At 35.4% G+C, this 22,085-nt stretch overlaps 1 protein-coding gene across 7 annotated transcripts in view; it reads right to left on the bottom strand.

Moving 5' to 3' along the window:
* agap1 (ArfGAP with GTPase domain, ankyrin repeat and PH domain 1) overlaps positions 1-22,085 on the bottom strand; it is a 234,948-nt gene that overhangs the window by 91,941 nt on the left and 120,922 nt on the right. For 5 of the 7 annotated variants that reach the window (XM_079841021.1, XM_079841020.1, XM_079841018.1 and 2 more), the window contains exons 2-7: positions 15,124-15,182; positions 14,190-14,277; positions 10,391-10,405; positions 5,292-5,377; positions 3,970-4,111; positions 953-1,087 (exon numbers count right to left, since the gene is read on the bottom strand). In XM_079841021.1, coding sequence (XP_079697147.1) covers positions 953-1,087; positions 3,970-4,111; positions 5,292-5,377; positions 10,391-10,405; positions 14,190-14,277; positions 15,124-15,182 — 525 coding nt within the window. The remainder of the gene's footprint in view (positions 1-952; positions 1,088-3,969; positions 4,112-5,291; positions 5,378-10,390; positions 10,406-14,189; positions 14,278-15,123; positions 15,183-22,085) is intronic. The other 2 variants (XM_079841022.1, XM_079841019.1) reach the window with 1 other exon arrangement.

Here is a 22,085-nt window from a genome sequence, read left to right as displayed (position 1 = left end):
GTTAAGTTGTTACAAAAGTAATACTTTAGTTTGCTGGATGTAGTGAATTGTACTTCAGATGGGATCACTTCAGAATTTCTTAGAGTTTAAGTGGTTTTTAAACTCACATTTTCTTTTTTCAGCTTTATATTTGCCTTATATGGTACTAGTAGTTTGCATAATATGCACTCAAAAACACTTTAAAGCTATTTTTGTAACCAAGCACTTGCCAGGAGCATACATAAATGTCTAGTTAAAATTCCCAGCATGATAATAAATGTAGTATAAATGGCACATCAAGTCTGTCAAAACAGACTATAAACAGAATTCCAATTTTCCAACATGGAAAACCCATAAGCACACCCACTTGCCTTTTCAAAGAAAAAAAAATCTTCTGAAATAAGCCTCGTTTCTTAACATCTTGCGCCCCCTAGTGGAGCACAGATCTCAAAGCCTGCTGACAACTTAACCCTCACTGATCTCAACAGTTTACTGAGCAAATAAACAACACAACTTCCAAAATGTTTAATGAAGCACTTAAATCAAGCTTTTCCCAAAGTGCCCAAGCAAACTTCAGCAAACAGAACAACACTGCTGTCTTTATACCACACAGAGTCACGCAAGACGAGATGGGCCATTTAGCTTGTAATTAAGAGCCGATTAAGCCAGATTGAGCCAGCTATTCAAAAGCAAAGTCACCTTGCGCTTTCTGCCTCCATTTTCTTATGCTGTAACCTACGTAATGTGAAAGTAACGGTTATCCAAGCATGCACTGTTACAACTGGTGCTGCAACGAATCTGATCTAACAGAGGTGACATACAATTGAAACTTTAAACCACCATTGATGACCTTGTGTTGGTTTAGGTGTTTAAACATTCATTTGACAACTGTGGCAGTAAATTCAAATTTTTTTTAAAGCAAAATCCTAAAGCTTACATGTTAACCTATTTAAGACTGTATGAACAGACTCACCATCCTGGAAGACGCGCTCCACATTGAGGCCATAGGTAGCACAGGTCTCATAATACGTGCACCTCTTCAGGTCGTTGGACAGTTTGCGAGCACGCGTGTCGTCGATGACACGAGGGTTAGCTGCACTGATTGCATCTGTGAATAGATAAGATGAGAAAAACAAATTAAAACTGGTGAAAATAATTAATGTTTTGAGAAAATCCTTTCATTAAATGTGAGATGCTTCAAATGCATCGAATTATCTTGTGGAAAATCTTGTAATTAATATATCTTGTAATTAAGAAAAAGGGAAATAAAAAAGAACAAGTAGATGAGCTGTAGCTCTAGTCTTCCATTATTTATAATGTGGCACCCCCTAGTGTTCATTTACTGAAAACACAAGTAGTGTGAAGGGTATCGTTTTTATCATGTGTTACTTCATCTCTTAAAAATATATATTTGTGTTCAAAAGTTTGGGGTCAGTAAGACTTTAAAAAAGTGGGGAAATTAATATTTCCATCCAGCAATTGATCAAAAGTTACAATGTTACAGATATTTCTATTTCAATAAATGCCTTTTAGAACCCTGAAAATGTTTTTTTAATAGTTTTTCCATTAAGCAGTAGAAATGTTTGCATCATTAATAATAAGAAATGTTTTGCGAGCTGCAAATCAGTTTATTTTCTGAATGTTTTCTGAAGGATCATGTGACACTGAAGACTGGGGTAATGATGCTAAAAATTCAGCTGTGCTATCCCAAGGCCGAATTCAGAAAGGCACGGAAAATGAATAACGCATTCTACCGAGTCCCTAAGGCTTACTGCAGTAGTTGGTTGCATTACAGTACATCAGATTTCACTTATCACTTATGTCAGTACCGCTGTTCCCTATACACAGAGTACGCAATATCACAAATTCTAAAGCGAAAGTAAGAAGTGAGCGTGCATTTAAAAGCGATTTCAATTCCAGGCATATTGCTATTGGCTGGCTGATGCCCGCAAATTATGTGCAATTCAATTACCCAACTATTTAATTGTGAGAGAATGCAAAAGCATTGATGAACATTTTTCCTCCAATCTCATATTTTTTCCTTCACCATGTCCCTCTAGGGCCTCCGTAGAATACATTATATACATTCTGAATTCGGTATCGGGCACATCCCTACATCACAGGATACTATACTGTTTCAAAATATCTTAAACTATCTAAAAAAAGTTTCTGCAGGTTTTATGAAGGTAAATTTAAGACATTTTAAGAACTTGTTAAGACCTATTAAAGACAATTTAAGGAATAAATTGAAGGGAACATAACACGTCAATATGTTCTCTAAATGTAAATGTCACAATGAGTTATACAAGCAACATTTCAAAGTTTGAAAATACAATTTCTAACAGATCTCCATTACTTTTTAATTAATTATACAAAAAAATAGATTAAAGTTTGAATAGCTCTGCTCCTAAACACTAGAATATGGAAATAACTTTTAAAGAACCTTCTGATCACACTACAAAAAAAGTGATGTCTGGTTTTCCAGTGCAAATATATAAACTATCAGCTCTTAAATCAAGAGACATTTACTTACGAAGCAAAATGACATAAAAAATCTTGTGATCTTGTGAAAGTGATTTTATGCTTAAAACAAGAACATATATCTGCCAATGGGTTCAGATAAATCAACTTAATTCAAATGAAAAAGTAATTTTCATAACCATTTACAGATTCTTGTTTTAAGTATAAACTCACTTAAATTTTGTTAAATTTATCAGAAAACATGACTAAATTTCTTCATTTTGCATGTCAAGTAAATGTATCTTGATTTAAGGATGTTTAGATATTTGTACTGGAAAACAAAAATCCTGAGGAAGATATTCATTTATTTTTAGTGCATGCAATTGAATATAATTTAGAGCCATATGAAATCTTTTTTTAATGGTTAAATTAGATTTTAGCAGTCAAAAGGCATGTCTAATTAATTGAAATCATGAAACATATGATTTAACAGCAATGTATTAAAAGTAAAAAATAAAAAATAAAAAATAAAATTTGGGCCCCTTTCAAATGCGTTATATGTTGACTCAAATTCACATTTATTTTTTTACCAAATTCTGTGTTTTCGGTTTTTGGGTGAAGTATTTACTTGCATGAGGTTGAGTAAATGATGACAGAATTTTCATCTTTGGGTGAACTATCCCTTTAAGTGTACTGACCATAGGGTTCACCATTGAGCCTAGTCAACAGCGCAACCTTGTTACCGTCAGTACTTTATACATTATTTATTATTATCCACTATCAATCGTCACTTACATGAAATTAATGCAAAATCATTTTTGCACTTTGATGATTTGGATTTTTTTTTTTGTATTTGACGTTTTAATCAGGCTTCTAAAATTCTCTTTTACTTGCACCTTCAAAAAACTTTTCTGCACAAGCAGTAATGTCAAGCCCTGACCTACTTTTGATCTTTTCATCCAAAAGTTGACAAATTACGTGTCGTTCTGCATTATACATTATACATTTTTATGAATGGATTCTGTGATTCCGTACCCATTTTCCACATTGCGGAAATCATAGGGCCCTAATTTAATGCCATACTATTGAATTTAAGACTTTTGGCTCCAATTTAAGACATTTTTAAGGCCTTAAATTGTTGAAAGACCCAAGGAAACCCTGATTACTGTTTTTGCTGTATTTTTAATCAAATACATGCAGTCTTGGAGACATCAGAGACTTTCAAAAACAAACAAAAAAATTCAACCCCAAAATTTTGAATGGTAGTGTATATATAAAAAGATCTATAAATAATGCTTGCCCACAAGGTCATGCCTTAATGCATCTTAGGTGTTTGTGATAATCGTAATAATAACTAAAAACTGATCAATGACCCCTGACATATTTAAAGAAACTCTGTCTAGTCAAACTGTGTTCTTTAAATTTGTAGCCAAACCACTAAAGAATATGGACTTGGAATTTGAGTGCGAGTTGTTGTCATGTGATATATCCAGGGTTTTTTTTTCTCTCCCAGTGTGTGCCTACACTTACCCTGAGTTCCCACAAGCACCAGGGGCACCTCTGCTGTGTTGCGGTAGTTGGCCATGCGACTATAATAGTGGTAGACCGTCTGAAAGCTGATCTCATCTTCCAGACTGAACACAAATATCACCGCATCCACCCACAATGCAAACTGAGAAAGAATGATTGAGAGAGTGGGAAGAATTAAGAAAGTGAGAGAAAAATATTCTTCAAAGAAACATGCTTTTTTTCCCCAAAAAAAGGCTGCACTTATATTTCATCATAGAATCGTAGGCCGTCTCAAGAGCTTTGAACCACACTGATGGCTCTATTACCTGTGATACGATTAAACAGTCATACATTAAAAATAGAGGGGGTAATTATCAATTATCAACAATGCCATTATGCAAAATAAAGAAAAACGAAAGTTAGAAATGTTGCCTTGGCAATAATAAACTTAAATAAGATTAACTTGAAGCATTACAATTATTAACTGGAAATATTATAAACAAAATTGAAACAAAAATAAATTACACCTAAATAGCTATATTAAAAACTAATTACATGACAAAAGCACATAACGGAATGACTAAAACTTAAACCAAAATTAACATGAAAACTAAAAATATAAAAATAAAAGCTATTATAATATTAATAAAACTAAAATAAGACATAAAATAAGGCCTTCTTTATGAGCACACAATGACTACATTATGATTATTGGTACCACAGTATAAAAAAAAAATACATACATTAATTAATCAATAAACTTTAATAATCTTCTTGTAACCATACATAATTTATGGCTTTTTTTTGCACAATACATTTTTCATTAAGAGGCTAAAAATACCATCTTACCTTTTAAAGACAGAAAAATAAGGCTTTGTCTTCATACATTTTACAACTTTTTGAGAGACTTAAGAAGCCATGACAGTATTTCCGATAAGTCGATACATGAAGCAACCAATGCTCACAGGATTTTTATGGTTAAAAGTCTACTGAAACGATTCTGACAGCCCTAGAAAATGACTGACTCCCTAGGCAGTGCACTTACTGAACTAGGAAGTGGATTGAGACGCACCATAAAAGTCATATTTCACAGAGCATGAGAAAGCGGCCATTTGAGACTTCCTGTTTGCATTTTATGACTAACAGAAAATCAGTTGGTCTAAATAAACGTTATCAACCAGATGTAAACTTTTACATCATGGTTTCCACTCAGCGGCTCAGTAAAACAAAACTAATATATTGTTTTAGCTACGCCATTCAGAGTTCAGACTTGGGCACAACGTTGTGAATCAGAACTTCCTCTGTAATGGAAACCGTTTTGTATTTGTAGCTGTACTTCCTACCTGAGCCTCCGGAGGTCCCCCTTCATCCCTGATTAGGAGGAGGTAACTTTGTCCATCCACAACGATCTCCTTTTTAAAACGCCCTCCTGTCCAACAAAAGCAGTCAATCAATTTAAAGAGCCTGATGATGCTAATACATTCACTACTTCTAAAATGGGATGATTGGTGGACTGTTGATTGACATGGAAACAGAGAAGGGTACATGTATCATCTTGTTATTTTCCAATTATTTCATCGGGTAAATAATTTCTTCTACAAATTTGTTCAGAACATGTTACTAAGTACTGAAAAACGAGTACTGTAACAATGTATTAAAGCAAAATTTTTATTTGGTGTAAGATTTGTTTTAGGGCTCAAGCCACAACTGCATGGCTACACAACTGCTCACCCTCCATTATAATTCCATTCTTCTTGTGACAATGTTAACAGCAAAGAATTTCAAGTTTTTCCTGTATAAGATTTAATTTGTATACATTCATACAGAATCTCCTTTTTTATTCCTCAAGAGCTGATTCTTAGTGAATCAAAATCACACAGCATACTGTGTCATGCTGTACTTCACGCACATAGTGTACTAACTGACTGGTTGTTCATATGAGAAATGGCTGTTTCTCAATTCTAAGAATGCAAAGAACGGACTTGCATTCATGCGGAGACTGGTCTTGCCAGGCTACCTTGAAACAACGAACCCTGAAGGACATGAGGACAGAATGCGTCTGCGAGAATTGAGATGTGCTGTGATCTTGTTGCTCAACTGACCGTTCAGGACACAATAGGCTGTAGGACAGCACCATCCAATGCACAAATAAAAACATAACATCACAGATGTCATATATATAATTAATTGTTATTATTTGATATATTTTAGTTTTACATGAGTATGTGTAAATGAGTGTATATTTAATGTTACGCTTTAAGAATCTTGTAAATATGCCAATTAAAAAGTACTGCAGTCTTTCTCAGGGTATTTATAACCATGTTAAAATGATTCAAACAAAAAGACAAACGTCTATTTTCACGAGCTGTCATGTACTTGCAAGCTTTCAGTGGGAATTGAAATGTGAGAACAAAAGAAGTTTAAAGCTTACGTCATCCGCCCGCAATAACTACTGGGAATTTTAACGGTTCGATTCTTTCAAGTCTGCGATATCAAGAACACACCTGGTTAAATTCCTGCCTTCTCTGTACTTGCATTCTTGAGTATTGGAACCGGATTTTGATGGTTGATAATGACGTATGAGAACACAAGGATGCAAGAACACATTTTGGCAAATGGCCAATGTGTAGTTCTAGACACATTTATGAATTTTGACAGTAGTATTTCATAAAAATAAATCAATGAATGGAATATGTGACCACATTTTTTGTTTGTTAAGTACTGATATTTATTATATAGTTAAAGCCCACTACTGGATTGCATTTATGCCACCTCTAAAAAGACTGAAATGTTAGTGTGAAAACAACTTCTGTAAGATTGCTTTAAACAGAAATTCTAATTTCGATTTAGCAACAGAATTGTTTTTTTCTTTGCCAAATATTTTTTACTTAATATCAAAAGAAGCATAACGGAACCATTCAGGAACTGGTCCCTCCCTATTATTCACAAGTTGGTGTATTGATTCAATGGCAGAATTGCATTCAGACAACCATTCAATTCAAATAAAGTTATTTTAAATTAATCTTTTTATTATTCATATTTTCCTCTCAACAACTGTAGTTGTTGTTAATTTTCCCCTCAGAAGAATAATTGTGGTTCATTTATGAAATATATTAACAATCCCAGTTTCTGTTAGTTAATAATAAAGTTTGAAAAAAGCAGCTTTGTGGTCATTTCAGCAGAATATACCCAAGAAAATATAACACTGTATCATAAATGAGGAGCCTGTGAATATTGTGTTGGACAATGGAGACGGCCAACTCAAAAAGAGATTGAGAACCAGCGGTCTATACTTTCTTACCATGAGTATTTCTCACAATATATTATGCAGCCTGAAAAAACCTTGAGCCTGAAATGTAAAGATATTCTGCCCACAGGGTTCAGCAAGCTTTTTTATTATTATTATTATTATTATTATTATTATTATTATTTTGCATTTGGAACTCCCTTTTATAAATATGTATTATTCACTACATTTTAAAATGCATTTTATCTATGCCATGCGAGTGCGCTGTTTCTGAACTTTTCTTCCAGAGAAAGGCAAATAATTCTTGAGAAAAGTATTTGAACCCAAGGAGTAATTAAGTGTCAACTAAAACAATTTGTTTTTCAAACATCCAGTCTGACAATAGCGGGAGCGGTAAAGGTCAAAACGTCTTGAGTAATCTTATGACCTGTGTCCCATCTGAGGTGAGATAGCGGCGGTCAGAGATCAGAGGACACAGAGTGTAACAAAGACTTCTCTCGATCCTTCTCTCTGGGGAAGAGGGGAGGGCGACTGTTGGTTGGTTTGCTGAAGCATAAGAGGATCAGAGGGGATTCCAGGAGATGTTAGAGGGTCTTAACCTTATCGGAGCTCTACACGGCTAATCAGCTTGTGCACCGAAGACCTGAGAGAGCCTCACTCTCACTTTCATAGCCTGAAAGGACATTCCATGGTCATCTAGAGATATGGCCACTCGGACAAACTTTCACCCTTCACCTCTGACCTCCAACTATGTATCTCCATGATAACCAGCAAAGACGATCAATCATACACAGAGAGATTTGTTCTCAAGTAAAATAACTAATTTATAAGTAGTTCTTAAGTCAAATTGTGATTTTTTTATATGATACCCATTTATGCTCAACTAATATGTGTTACAGAAATGTTATTTGTATTGTTTTAAGCCAGTGGTTCTCAAACTTTTTTGGTCACGCCCTCCTTTAAACCTTCTTTAAACTCTACCAAAAAAAAAGAAAAAAAATCTGGCACGCTTTGAGAAACACTGTTCTAAGATGAGGATTATTTAGTTCAGGGGTTTTCAAACTGGGGGTCACAATGAACTATGGGCTACTATGGGGTTAGTGGAAAATTTCTGAAGAAAAAAAAAAGTCTAAATATTGAAATTTGTATTAATATTTAATATTGCAATATTGTGAAAAACACTATACAAATACATTTTAATAATTATTTAAAATAATTTTTATATATGAACTAACTAGTGCTGTCAAATCGATTAATCGCGATAAATCGCATCCAAAATAAAAGTTTGTGTTTACATAATGTGTGTGTGCTGTGTATAATAATTATTATGTATATATAAATACACACTCACTCACATAGCCTATATATATATTTTTAATTGTATGTATATACTCAATATTTTTTTAAATTGTATGTATATACTCTACATATATTTATATTATATATATATTTATTTATATGTGTGTGTGTGTGTGTGTGTGTGTGTGTGTGTGTGTGTGTGTGTGTGTGTGTGTGTGTGTGTGTGTGTGTGTGTGTGTGTGTGTGTGTGTGTGTGTGTGTGTGTGTGTGTGTGTGTGTGTGTGTGTGTGTGTGTGTGTGTGTGTGTGTGTGTGTGTGTGTGTGTGTGTGTGTGTGTGTGTGTGTGTGTATTTATAAATACATAATTATACACAGTACACACATATGTAAACACAAACTTTTCTTTTGGATGCGATTTATCGAGTTTAATTGATTTGACAGCACAAGTTAGCTCATATATAAAAATATTTAAAATAATTATTAAAATGTATTTGTATAGTGCTTTGATTTGACAACACTATAACGAACCAATTTATTTAGGCTTCAATGTATCAATGCAAATTAGTTTTATTTTGAAACAACATCTTGTTTTAATAATAAATCATTATTTTTCCTAACAAAGTATAAATTAGTGTTTTTTTTAGTAGTGGGATCATATTTAGGAAGTTCAAAGTTTGAAAACCTATTGTTTAGTAATAACTGTATGAAAAATAAAAAAATCATTTAAATTATTATTACATATCATTTCTGAATATCAGTAATCAGACACAGCTACAAAAAAATTTATTATCTCTAAAAAAGATAACAGTTATTACACTAAAGGGAACATATATTCAAATTACAGTTACAGCCTCCGTTCCCAATTTCCCTTTGTCTGGATGAAGTGTTTAAACTCTACTCCTCTGCTGAACCAAACGTGGGCAATAATATATGAAAGCCAAAGTTCATGTGCTTTACAAAAGTCGCCAGGTTGAAAAAGAAGAGTGGGTGAGACTGTTCGGGTATGGCGGTACGGCTGGAGGGGATGGCAAGCTTTTCCGTAATGACACGATTTGACTGTTTGTGCTATAAAGGAAGAGGAAGAGGACCAGCGTCAGGACAGCTAATACTCAGCATATAGTCTGGACCCAGTTATTTTTATATATATATATATATATATATATATATATATATATATATATATATATATATATATATATATATATATATATATATATATATATATATATATATATATATATATATATATATATATATATATATATATATATATATATATATATATATATATATATATATATATATATATGTTGAAAATATAGACAGAGAGAGAAGTGCACAGTGAGTAAGATACACACCCATCAGTTAATTACACTCTGGGTAGTTTCTCCTGGAGTTGATCTCAGTTGAGTAAAAAAAGTGCTTGAGTTTCTCTGACTGCACTGGAGCATAGCTTATCTCGACCAAACTCGTGTGAAAAGAACAGTTTCTGATAGAACGCACCGTGCAACAACAGTTTGACATCCGTCTTGATGGACAGTGACCTGTAACGCTCAGTGCAGTGGTGTCATTGGTGGTTCATTAAGGAAATGAATGAAATGGAAGATGGCAAAACTACAGTGGCATCAAGAGAAGAGTGGAGAGGAACCTCCTGTTCTGTGGCTTGATCTGCTTAAAGCTTTGTGATGAGTAAAGAGAGGCCATGTGGAATAGACACTTCTCTAACTTCAAGACTTTAACCATGATGCACATTGTTTGTGAGAGAGAAAAAAGCATCTAAACTGAAGAATGCACAAGCCACAGAGGGGAGAGTCCACCTGTTCATCTCTCTTGCACTACAAAAGACGTTCCCCAAGAAAATATCAAGTGACATTGAAAAAGAGAGCAAATAGTTACCTGCATCCACGTCAGCTAGTTAAAGAAGAGGCCAAGGAAAGAGAGAATAAACAAAACTCAAATCAAAAAGCAGCCAAGCTAAGCATGCACAGTCACAGTTAAGAAATTAAACACAGCAGGACAAAGAGAGAATGAGAGAGAGAGAGAGAGAGAGAGAGAGAGAGAGAGAGAGAGACAGAGAGAGAGAGACAGACAGACAGAGAGAGAGAGAGAGAGAGAGAGAGACAGAGAGAGAAAGAAGCATAACTTTCATTCATTCATCACTATCTTTTCTAGCTTCTGTGCCTGTGGGTCATTAGTATGTGTGTATCTGAACAGATCAAACACGTCTGTCCTGAGGACATGGTCAGTTCAAGACAGCTGAAAAGGGCACATACTATCTCACACGCTCATGTAATGCAGGCCAGCTGAGCATTGTGGTCAATGATGCAACTCTCAATCTATTAGGTCATTCAAAAATACATTGCAATGCAATTCAAGCATACAATGACTTGAATACAGCTCTTCTATCATGATTAGGGATGCCACAATTCTCAATATAATATTGAACCGTTCGGTACGGCCTTCACGGTTCAATACGCGCCTGTGAATTGCGGTTTTTCGGTTTTGCATTTAATTAAGTATTTTTCTACAAATTCTATCATTTGCCTCCATCCCAATATACTGAATAACGCGACATACATTCACATCACACGTTAGTGGTAGAGTTATACTCACGGAACACTATAGTAATTCACAATCACGAAAGTTCATTATTTGCATGCGTTTTAAAGCCTTGCCGGCGTGTGCGCGGTTTTAACATGCGCTTTCAGAGCACGCGCACTAAACGCTTGTCAAACACGTGATTACTGGACTAAGCAGTCGTCTTACTGCGCTAATACTGTCAAATACACACAAGGTTAACATAAACACAGTCGGTTACGTCTAAAGTGAAAGTAAAATCGGCGTGTGTCTGTATATTAGATGCACGGAGGTCTTAAATTGACAGCAGCGCAGCCTAGTGAACACACGGTCCTTAAAGGGACAGTTCACCTCTAAAATTATGTCATTATTTACTCACTCTAATATTGTTCCAAACCTGTATTCATTTCTCATTTTTGAGTGAACTATCCATTTAATGTTAATACAAAATCAAAAGGCAAAGAGAAAATTACTCACTGCTCTTGACTGAAAAACTTTAATACAGTAGCTTTAATAAGAATCAGAGTATATTTTATAGTGAAGTCTATGTAGTGTTTTATTTGTTATACATTTATTCATTCAATTTCATACTTAAATGCTGTACAGCTCTGAGCTGCCAATCTAAATCTTATATATATATATATATATATATATATATATATATTATACAATACACTAGGAATGTGTACAAGCGTTTTTTTTAAAGTAAAGTTTTAAGTTTAAGTAAGGTTTTTCAATTATTTTAAGTAAAATAAAGAAAGAGTATTGCAATTAAAAAATAGTCTTTTTTCTCCTTAACCTCTTACTGTTCCTGTCACTTAAGAATAGAATAGCAAAAAACTGATGTGACAAGCCATCAGAACCGAACCAAACCGAAAACCGTGGTTAAAAACCGAGGTATGTATTGAACCGTGGACTAACTGTATTGTTGCATCCCTAATGATGATTAATTAAAATTAAATTTTTTGGGGGGGGCATGAAATCCAACTAAGGCTACGTTCAAACTGTCAGTCCAAAATCCGATTATTTGTGTATCTGGTTGGAATCTGATGTAAAATTATTGACTGTCCTTATTGTGTATCGCAACCGTTTAGATCCGATGTGTCTTTCGTTTTCCGGATTATCTGCATTGGTTTTCTATGGCAATGACGTTGCGTTGGTAAGTAAACAACAAAAAAACAGGGAATGATATAATTGAGAGGACCCCTACAGGTGTAAAAAAAGTTATTTGTGAAAATGTGATATTTATGAATTGATCATTTAAGATATTTGTAAAAATACTTTCATTATTGTGAAAAAAATGGTGTACAAAATGTGTACACTGACACACATTCAAGGTGTAAGGAAAATGTTACTTTTTGCTTGATGGTTACACCACATGGCATTTTTAGTTAATTGAATTTATATGCCGCAAGTTTCTAAGAACTTGGCACCAGTGTTTTAAGCTAGATTCTTTAAAATATTTTTATTTGCCACTGACCCATTTAACAAAAAGATAAAAGACGCAGAATAGAAATGGGTCAGGATGGTGGACCAGTTTATCTAGATTTTATGGTTTGCAGGGTAAAAGCTCACTTGGAAAAGATTCAAAGTCTAAGTTTGATATTTTACATTGATAAAAGTGTTTTTTTTTTTTTTTTTGGTTCAAGCCAGAGGGACTGGTCTGCACAATTGCACCAAACTGCTGATCCCAGCAGAGCTGCATTTCTAAATCAAACATGATTGTGGCGGCATAAGCAAAAACTGACTTATTTACCCATATGGGGTGCTGGGTTCTGAAATGGTAAAGGCTGGGTCTGTGTCGAGACCACAAAGCCTGTAGGGATTTTTCTTGCTTCTTGCATAAACATACATACACAGTCACACAACTGGCCTTGTGATAATATCTCTTAATGAGCTCTGAGAATGTGTCTATTCATGTAGTATGTGTGATAGAAGGGAGGGACAGAGCAAAACCCATGCGGCCGCCTGCTTTCTTTGCAGAGTGCTCTGTAAAAATCTGCTCCAGCTCTACTTAGTGGTTTTGAGGTTGGGGTTACTCTACCAAAGCTAGGAAACACTATTTTTAAACCCAGAATAGTGAAACTTCAAAAAAAGAAGAGTAGGAAAACATTTTAGGGGCATGGTAGTTTTAGAAATTCAAATCACAGCTTTCTGTTGCGGAAATGTGACATAACGTCACTGCAAATCTGAGTTTAGCGGCACTTCTAACATCGGATGACGTGCTGGCCTCAAAAGTGAAAGATTTAACCGTGTCGCTTAAGCTTAGCAAGGCACACACTTCAACGGGCTCTGATGTCGCGCTAAGTTTCCTTTGGCACTCTGTGCTATAATCCACTGCGGCAAACAGGCAATTGACATTTCTGAGGGTTTTTTCTTGCAGGGCGATTTCCTGGTTGACCGCTGGTATGCAGTGGCTTGAGTTTTATACGGTAAAGTGCAAAGGAGAGGACGAGACATGATTAGTGCCCGTCAAGTCTGCTAAACTAGCTCTCCAGTGACCTCGTGCTCTCTACGAGACCCTCAGGCATTCAGATTACTGCAGTTAAGCCCAATTGTACTAAACGCTGCTTAAACTAATTTCGATCTTTAAAGAAAAGCCCTGATTTTTAAATGAATACCTAAACTTTACAAACCCTGCTCCATGAGGCAGCCATTTGAAAGGCCAGTTTAACATGACTACATAATAACAGTCATAAAGGACATGAAATATTGACATGGGGAGCTTTTGAAAGTAGATCCTCGCTCGGGGAAGAGAGCATATTGTGGTGGTCTGGCGGCGTGCCTTGAATGTTCTCAATTATACATGGGGAGTATGGCAGAGTCCTCCGGCACAACTATACCGTACTAACACACTAACAGCAGGTGTGTGGAGAGAAAGAAAATAAGAGAAGGAGAAAGCTGAAAGTAGAAGTGTGTCTAGCCTATGCTTCGGTAGTACTGAAAAAAGAGGAATATTAACAGTATTTACAAATAACTTTAAGAACAGAAGGTCAAAAGTCTTTCAAAAGCATCAAAGGGAGTAATACTGTTAAAAATATTGCTTGTGCACAAGATGAATACATTTTAAAATATAAGAGTAAAAAAAAAGAACACCATTTGATAGTGCAACACCTACCTTCAGGGCTTTCTTCCTGCACATACGTCCCCGTCAGATACCGGTGCACCAGTGCAGACTTCCCACTGGCCAAGTTACCCACAATGCCCTGCAAACGCACAAACACACAGTATTATTAGGGGTCCCTTACGTGATAGTTTGGCTTGTAAACAAACTATCTCAGCTGAAGCAAGTCCTAATAGTTTTATTAGAACTAACTAATTTTATTTGTATCCTTTTTATTATTATAATTTTTTTTTTATCCTTGTTACAGACCCAGATTAAATAAATATGAAACTATAAAAACTATAAGAAATGATGATATAAAAAGAATCATTTTATTTTTCAAAAAATTATTTATGTCCCATGATTGTAGTGTCATTAACACCACATCAAGTAATGCTTTGACCCTTATAATGTTATTGTACTTTTCAAAGGATGAAATTATGTTTGAAGAAAAAGTAAAATCGAGGTAAGTCAAGTAATTTAATAAGGACATTTCCAAACCAGCTTTATTTTTAATTTTTTTAATGCAAAATGTACTAAAATATTGTTTAATTTACTTTTGGATTCATTAAATGATAATTATTCAATGATCAAAATGATCGTTTATTTTAAAACTGGTACAAATGTAATTTTTTCACCCTCATCATTTTCCAGAATGTTATCAAGCAAGACACAATTTGAGTTTAGAGGAAATGGCACTGTGAAGGGAATGACATAATTTATGATGAACATTGTCTTTACAGACATATATACAGTACATACAGTAGAGTTTACTTCTAAGAAACACTGAATTCAGCATATCGGACAATTTGAATAGGGTATGACCTGATCAAAGCTGTTTAGAGGTTATGAGCATGCTACACTAATGTAAGCAATTCAGTTATGCACATAAAGCTTCTATTAGGATTTTTTTTAAAGGCAAACATTAAACATCAGAGACTGGACTCACCACTTTGAGCTCCGGTACTGCGCGACTGAGCGTCCACTCCTGACTGTTGACAAAAGCATCTGTAACCGAGAAAGAGAGAGATCATCATAAATATGGTCATGCACTTCAGATCCAACTTAGTTCTAGATGCACAGCTCACTGATCAATACAAAAAAGCAGATGAAAAGCACACATCCAAACAGACCAAAGTGGAACAAAATCATTTCCATTCACACTTATCCAAAATTAACATACTACTTCACAACTACACTACAGCACAAAACATGTTTGTGATAATTTTAGGTCTTTTCAGCAGAGCGAATAACCAATGTGTTAATTAGAGCCCATGGTGCCTTCACAGCCCCCACGCTCAGCTGCACGTGTCTCACATTACAACAGAACAATAGTGGCTGCAGGTGCACTGTGGGCTCAAACGCTCACAGGACATCTAAGAGACCAGCAAATAAGCCTGCAAATCCATGACTCCAGCCCCCGGTTTCACAGACAAGGCTTAAGACTAGTCCCAGACTAAAATACATGTTTGAGCCGTTTTAACTGAAAGCATCTTTATTTGTCTCAAGATGCACACCAGAATTTTTTTTTTCTCCAAGACACGTTTTTAAAAGCCACTTAAATGTCCTAATTAAACTAATGCCTAATCCTGGCTTAATCTTAGCCTTGTCTGTGAAACCAGGCCCAGAAGTGTTGTGAAGCTTATGTATGGTGAGATTCATGCTCTATTACGAAAGAAAAGGCTAAACCATGCTAGATATACCAGTTCAGTGTATTCGATTCTTAGACTCTAGCCGTAGAGTATGGCATTAGTACCGCCAAAGTCATGGGTTCGATTCACAGGGAATGTAATACGCGTATGTAATGTAAGTCGCTTTGAATAAAAGAATCTGCAAAATACGCACATGTAGTGAGCCCCCTACCTTATCTACTGCCTACATAGACAGCTGCCCTCTGAAAACTTCTTATCAGATTTTAAAACACTAGTGCCCGGTTTCACAGACAAGGCTTAAGCCTAGTCCCAGACTAAAATGCATGTTTGAGCTGTTTTAACTGAAAGCAACTTTCACTGAGATATCAAAAAATGTCAGTGCTATTGTTTTGTCTCAAGAAGCACACAAGTAGTTTTTTTTAAAGGCACGTTTATAAAAGCTCATTGAATCCTACAATTCATTCAAAGCCGCAGATTTGTTCACTAACGAAACATCGCTGTGTCTTGCTTGGAGACTCACAACAGTTCTGCTGCTGCTTTCATTACAACGTTGCAAAATAGAGCAAACAATATTAACAATACTGTGTTTAAAATGTACTTCACTTAATATATTTCGTTTCTTGAACGTGTGGATACTTGGGAAAAGTGCATTCTTGCTCGTATAATATCTTATCGACATTAAAAACAAGAGGGTATGTTTTCGTATCCAAGTCAGCAGTTCGAGTCTTAAATCGAGATCTATGCACAGCTTGTGTCTATATTTGTTCTTCATGCTGGTAAGAACTAAAATCCCACTTTTACAAATGTACATTGTCGAGAACGGCAGTAATGTAGCGTGATTTGCTAAGGCATCATACTCTGCACGCAACCTATCATATGCAAGCTGCTTTGTGTGGACGCAGTCAAATTTGACCGCAAAAGATGAGGTAATTTGATTGGATGTCAAGCATTTGACCTTTTTTACGTCACTACCATTTTCCTGTTTTTACACTGTTAGAAATATATGCACAGTTTTAGTGTTATTTTAAGGTGGGGTAGAATTAAATGAATGGAATTTTTTTTGCAATTTGTTCCCAAAACACTCTTTAGTGCAGTGGTTTAGGAACCATTGCACTAGATACATGGTTATCAACCGGGGGTCAGGCAGGGTCCAGTAGGGGGCCTCAGAAAACCTCGAAAGGTCCTTAACATGAGGGCCTTACTTTAAATCATTTTTAAGACAAAACAAGCTTTAGAATAAGTTATATTCTAACTAAATAATAACTAAATATCAAGATATGAATCATTTTAATTCCCTCCCTCAATAACCAGGATTCCCACAGCCTTGAAAAAAATGGATATATTAAGCAGAAGCCAAAAAAGAGATATTTCAGGATGTTAAAAAGTCATTTAAATTAACCAAATCTTAAATATTAGCTCTAAAATATTTTAAAATCCTTATTCTCTTTATCTTCATCCAGAAAATCCCAGTACTAGAAAAGACATGTAAATGTATGGATTAAAAAGGGTGGGATCCCTGAAGAAAATTCAGCTCTTAAAACTTATGGAATCATGAAATAGTTTTATTTTAATCAGTTTATTAAAATGTGACCATGGACCACAAAACCAGGCATAAGGTTTTTTTTTTTTTTTTTTTAATAAATCTTTGTTAAGATAGGACAATATTTTGCTGAGATACAACTATTTGAAAATCTGGTATCTGCGGGTGCAAACAAATCCTTTAAAGTTGTCCAAATGAGGTCCTAAGCAACACATATTACTAATAATAATACATTGTTTATATATTTACAGTAGGAAGTTTACAAAATATCTTCCTGGAACTTAACCTTTACTTATAATCCTAATGATTTTTGGCATAAAAGAAAAATAGATAATTTTGACCCATACAATGTATTGTTTGCTATTGCCACGAATATACCCTTGCGTCTTATGACTAAATGCTAAACAATCTAATTAGCATAAATACAGAACACACACAAATACAAGTAATTCCATTTAGGCCGAACTATTTATAGCAATACTTAGGCATTCAATGAAATAAGCATATTCATAAATCATTAGTCTAAACCCATCCACCATCGTCAATTTGAGCCTTGTCCTCAAAAGGATACATGTACTTCTGCCTTGCATTTTGGCAAAAACAAAGCAACTTACTTTTAGAAACAATTTTCACTTTCAGAATGGCATATAATGTCGTAAAATGTATTTATTTTGGAACAATGCTTTTTTTTTCTTTTTGTGTCTATCTTCGTGCACAAAGCAATGGGTGCCATGCTGCCATCATCTATTCACTGATGTCAGATAACTGCAGTCTATAATTTCTCAAGGGACCCATACTAAACACAAACTAATGCTAACATATATGCATAACCCTTGGGGATTGCCTCCATTGGCACTTTTTGATAAGCTACCAGATGAAGTATAGAAAGAAAGCAAGAGCCTTTGGGGGGTTGCTTCACATATTCCGCTGGGTGACCCACAAAAGGCCACAGTGTCTGAAATCTGAGAAAGGTTAACACAATCTGCTACCTACATAGAAAGCTTATATGAAAACTGACTGGGTGTTAAAAGAAAAACAAGGATGGATTGTACATTTGATGTTGTAGTCACATATTAATCATATTGTTTTTAAGAGATTGTAAATAATTTTTTTAATCTCCTTCCTCTATTAGGCATGCGGTGCACAGATGGAACCAATCAACACAGCGGTATGACAGCTGTGTCTGTGACTCATTCAAAACGACAATCCGTAGCATCACAGGAGACGTGATGGAAGTGACAGACCGGAGATGATCCATTAGGCCTTGTCATCCTTGTCTCACCTTTTCAATTTAAATAGACTTGCTAGATGCCTTCTCATTATGGAAGTCAAAAGCATAGTTATTTATAAAGCTTAGTGCAGCCTCGATAAAACCAGTAATAAAAAACATTGCGAACGCTTTTAAAGAAAATCATTTGATGTTTTTTGAGCTATTTGAGTTGCCGCATTTTGCTGTAGTTCTCAAGCAATGATGGGTGATGTAGTCTTCCATTGAGTGCCGGAGGTAACTAAACCCCTGAGTATAGACAAGCGTTACAGTAAATGACACATAGAACAGCATTTCCTTCTGTGTGTCGTTTGTGATAAGGCGATATATTAAGCACCCCGACTTAACAAACCGATCTGTGGAAATGAGTCGAAAAGGGTCATAAAATGTGCATGGAAGTGTCCATCAAGTCCAGACACAAGTTAACTTGGTAAATTTGTATATTTTATGCATATGGTAGCAAATACATGAAAGGACATGGTACTTCTTGAAAATGGACAGAGGCAAGCCTTTGGATTTATTGATTCCTTTTCAAATTAAATGGCACAAAGATTATCACACGACAAGACTTGGCTAAACTGTTACTGTTTGTTGTTCATTTATAGAACTTTTCAAATGAGTGATGAATATGCGTGCCTTCGGATGTGTCACGCACAATGAATTGTGATATTTACTGCTGCAGCACATATTGAAAGTGAAAGTGACATGTGAAGGCCAAGTATGGCAAGTATGAGGAATTTCTCCTCTGCATTTAACCCCATGTAAGTTAGTGCACACACCAGGAGTAGTGAGCAGAGAACACACACAGCAAACCGTGGACACAAGCACAAGTGAGCAAGCCATTTTTTGCTGTGGCGCCCGGGGAGCGATTGGGGGTTAGCTGTTCAACCCCTTTGGGTTACCGGTCTGACTCTCTTAACAATTAGGCCACAACTGCCCACTGACAGACCATATTGATAGAGAATGAATATTAAAATGTGGTGTTTCATGCTGTCATTTGGGGTAATAAAGAGAGAAGGGTAATTGGGTAATTGGGAATGCCATACCAAATGACTTCAAGTCAAGTCTCAAGTCAGTTGTTCATGAGTCCAAGTCATGAGTCCAGTTTTTTTATGACTTAGGTGTGACTTGATTTTCCATCTCTGCTAGTCAGATCATTACATTTAACAAAAACTGAAATATAATTTTTTTTAAACTTTAACTGAAATAAAAATACCAAACAACTGGGATCAACGTACGAAACTAAAATGCATTATGACTCAAAAATGACAACAGATTAATGCCATTAAACTTGTTCAAATGATACCAGTAAATTATAGCCTGACGTTGTCATACTCGAGAATATGAGTCTGATACTGCTCCATTGGGCTGTGATTATGAGGTGTGTTTCAACCGAACCAGGAAAGACCTCAATTGGATAGACCTACAACCAATCAGAGCAATGGAGCGATGCATAGTTGTCAACAGAACTCTACTGCACGCACACTCGAAGAAGTAGAAGAAGACGAGTGTAAACGATCTTTGCCGGTGTTGTAAAAGAATTTAAGGATACACGGAGTACTTACCAACGCGATCATAATTTTTGAGAGAAATAGTAAAGGTTAATGCATATACAAACAAGTTCTCTGTTTAAGATTAGAACGAATTCAACCCAAGCGCTCTTTGGTGATGTGGATGATTAAGTTACTGTTTATCATCTGTCCATCATCGTATAAAGCCCGCCCTGACAATTTCATTGGTCCTGTTTGGGCATAGTTGCTCCACAACGGATCAAGTCCAGACCGAATTTCCCAAACTCAAATGTTGTGGGCGGGACTAAATTCGGCTGGCATCCAGGCTAAGTAAATTACCTTTAGTGTCTTAAAATACTAAAATTAAAGGGATAGTTCACCCAAAAATGAAAATGCTGTCATCATTTACTCAGCCTCAGTGTTCCAAACCTGTGTGAATTTCCTTCTTCTGCTGAACACAAATGAAGATATTTGGAAGAATGTTAGTAACCAAGCAGATCTCGGCAGCCATTGACTACCATAGTTAAATAAACAAAGACTAAAACAAACTAAAAAACCTGTTTTTTTTTGTTGTATACCTCTAGGTGAAACTGTTCTTGCAAGGGGACCTCTTCTGTGTTTGATTGTGTAGTAAGCACACAGTTCCCTCAGCAAGACGCCAATCACATCTTTAAGTTTGTGGTCATGAATGACACACAAATCAAGAAACAGCCAAGATATTCCAGCAGGTGGGCTAATGAAGGGGTGTCTGTGTCCCTGTGGGAGGCTCATGTGTCTTATTTAAATGCTCTTATGTATTTGTTTATGTGTGTATGTAGGGTGAGAGTCTCATTTCACTCAACGTTGATTCTTTGCAGTCAGTTTCCCATGACCTGCCTGGACCCTCCACCCCCTCGCTGTGAGCTGACCGATTACAGAAGCGGACTTCCACCACCCACTTTGTGCGTTGGGCATAAAATGGCGACGTGATGGAAAGAACAGAATAATAAGATTAGAAGGAAAAGACGTTTACATGAAGTCCATTAATTTACAATTATTCTGCATAATGTTATCAGGGCCGTTGTCCTGGAGTCTTTGATGGCCTGACCCAGATCAGGTCCTTTTATATAAAGTAGCTCAGCTTTCCTCCTTTCACCCTCACTTCATAAACGTGCAGCTTTAAGAGTGTCTTCTGAATCATTAAAATCCCACGCATCCAATGTAAGCATCCTGAGGGGACTTGGAGAACTAGGCCAGAGCTGCCCAACATCGACAGCAGGCTCCATCAAAGATTCAATTAGGACTTATGAAAGCGGAACTAACACACAAAGCGCAATAATGAATGTGTCGGGTTGCGTTAGGGCTGCACGATTTGGGGAAAATTCTGGTTAAAACAAAAATGTGCGATTTGTGATTCAAAATGCGATTTATTTTTACAAATGAAAAGTGTGTGTGTGTGTGTGTGTGTGTGTGTGTGTGTGTGTGTGTGTGTGTGTGTGTGTGTGTGTGTATATACTGTGTATATATATAAAACATTTTGTGCTTATATATTATGATGTGATAATGTGATTATATATATTATTAGCAATAATAATAATCATATTATCATATTTAACAAAATAAGAAATATTAATATTACAATAACATTTTCATTATTAGAAATAAAAAATTGAGTATTTAAGAATTAATATAACAATATAATAATAATCATCATAAAAATATTTATACTTATACTTATTTTACAAAAAACTGCAGGTTACCTGTTAACATGCAGGCAGCCTATGACTAAAAATCACTAGAAATGTCTAAGGATTATCATGTACACTGGAGAAAATTTGAGTATTTGAGTTCTTCAAACCTTCTTTGGTATTTTCACAATAATAAAGTATATTATAAAGCAGTGCTAATCGATTATAGACTTCATCACTGTATAGAATACTATAAAATAATTCATCGTCTCGT

This window comes from Gobio gobio, assembly GCF_949357685.1.
Source record: "Gobio gobio genome assembly, chromosome: 17".
Lineage (NCBI taxonomy): Eukaryota > Metazoa > Chordata > Actinopteri > Cypriniformes > Gobionidae > Gobio > Gobio gobio.
The sequence above is the reverse complement of the archived record's forward strand: the minus strand, read 5'-3'. Positions and strand labels throughout refer to the sequence as shown.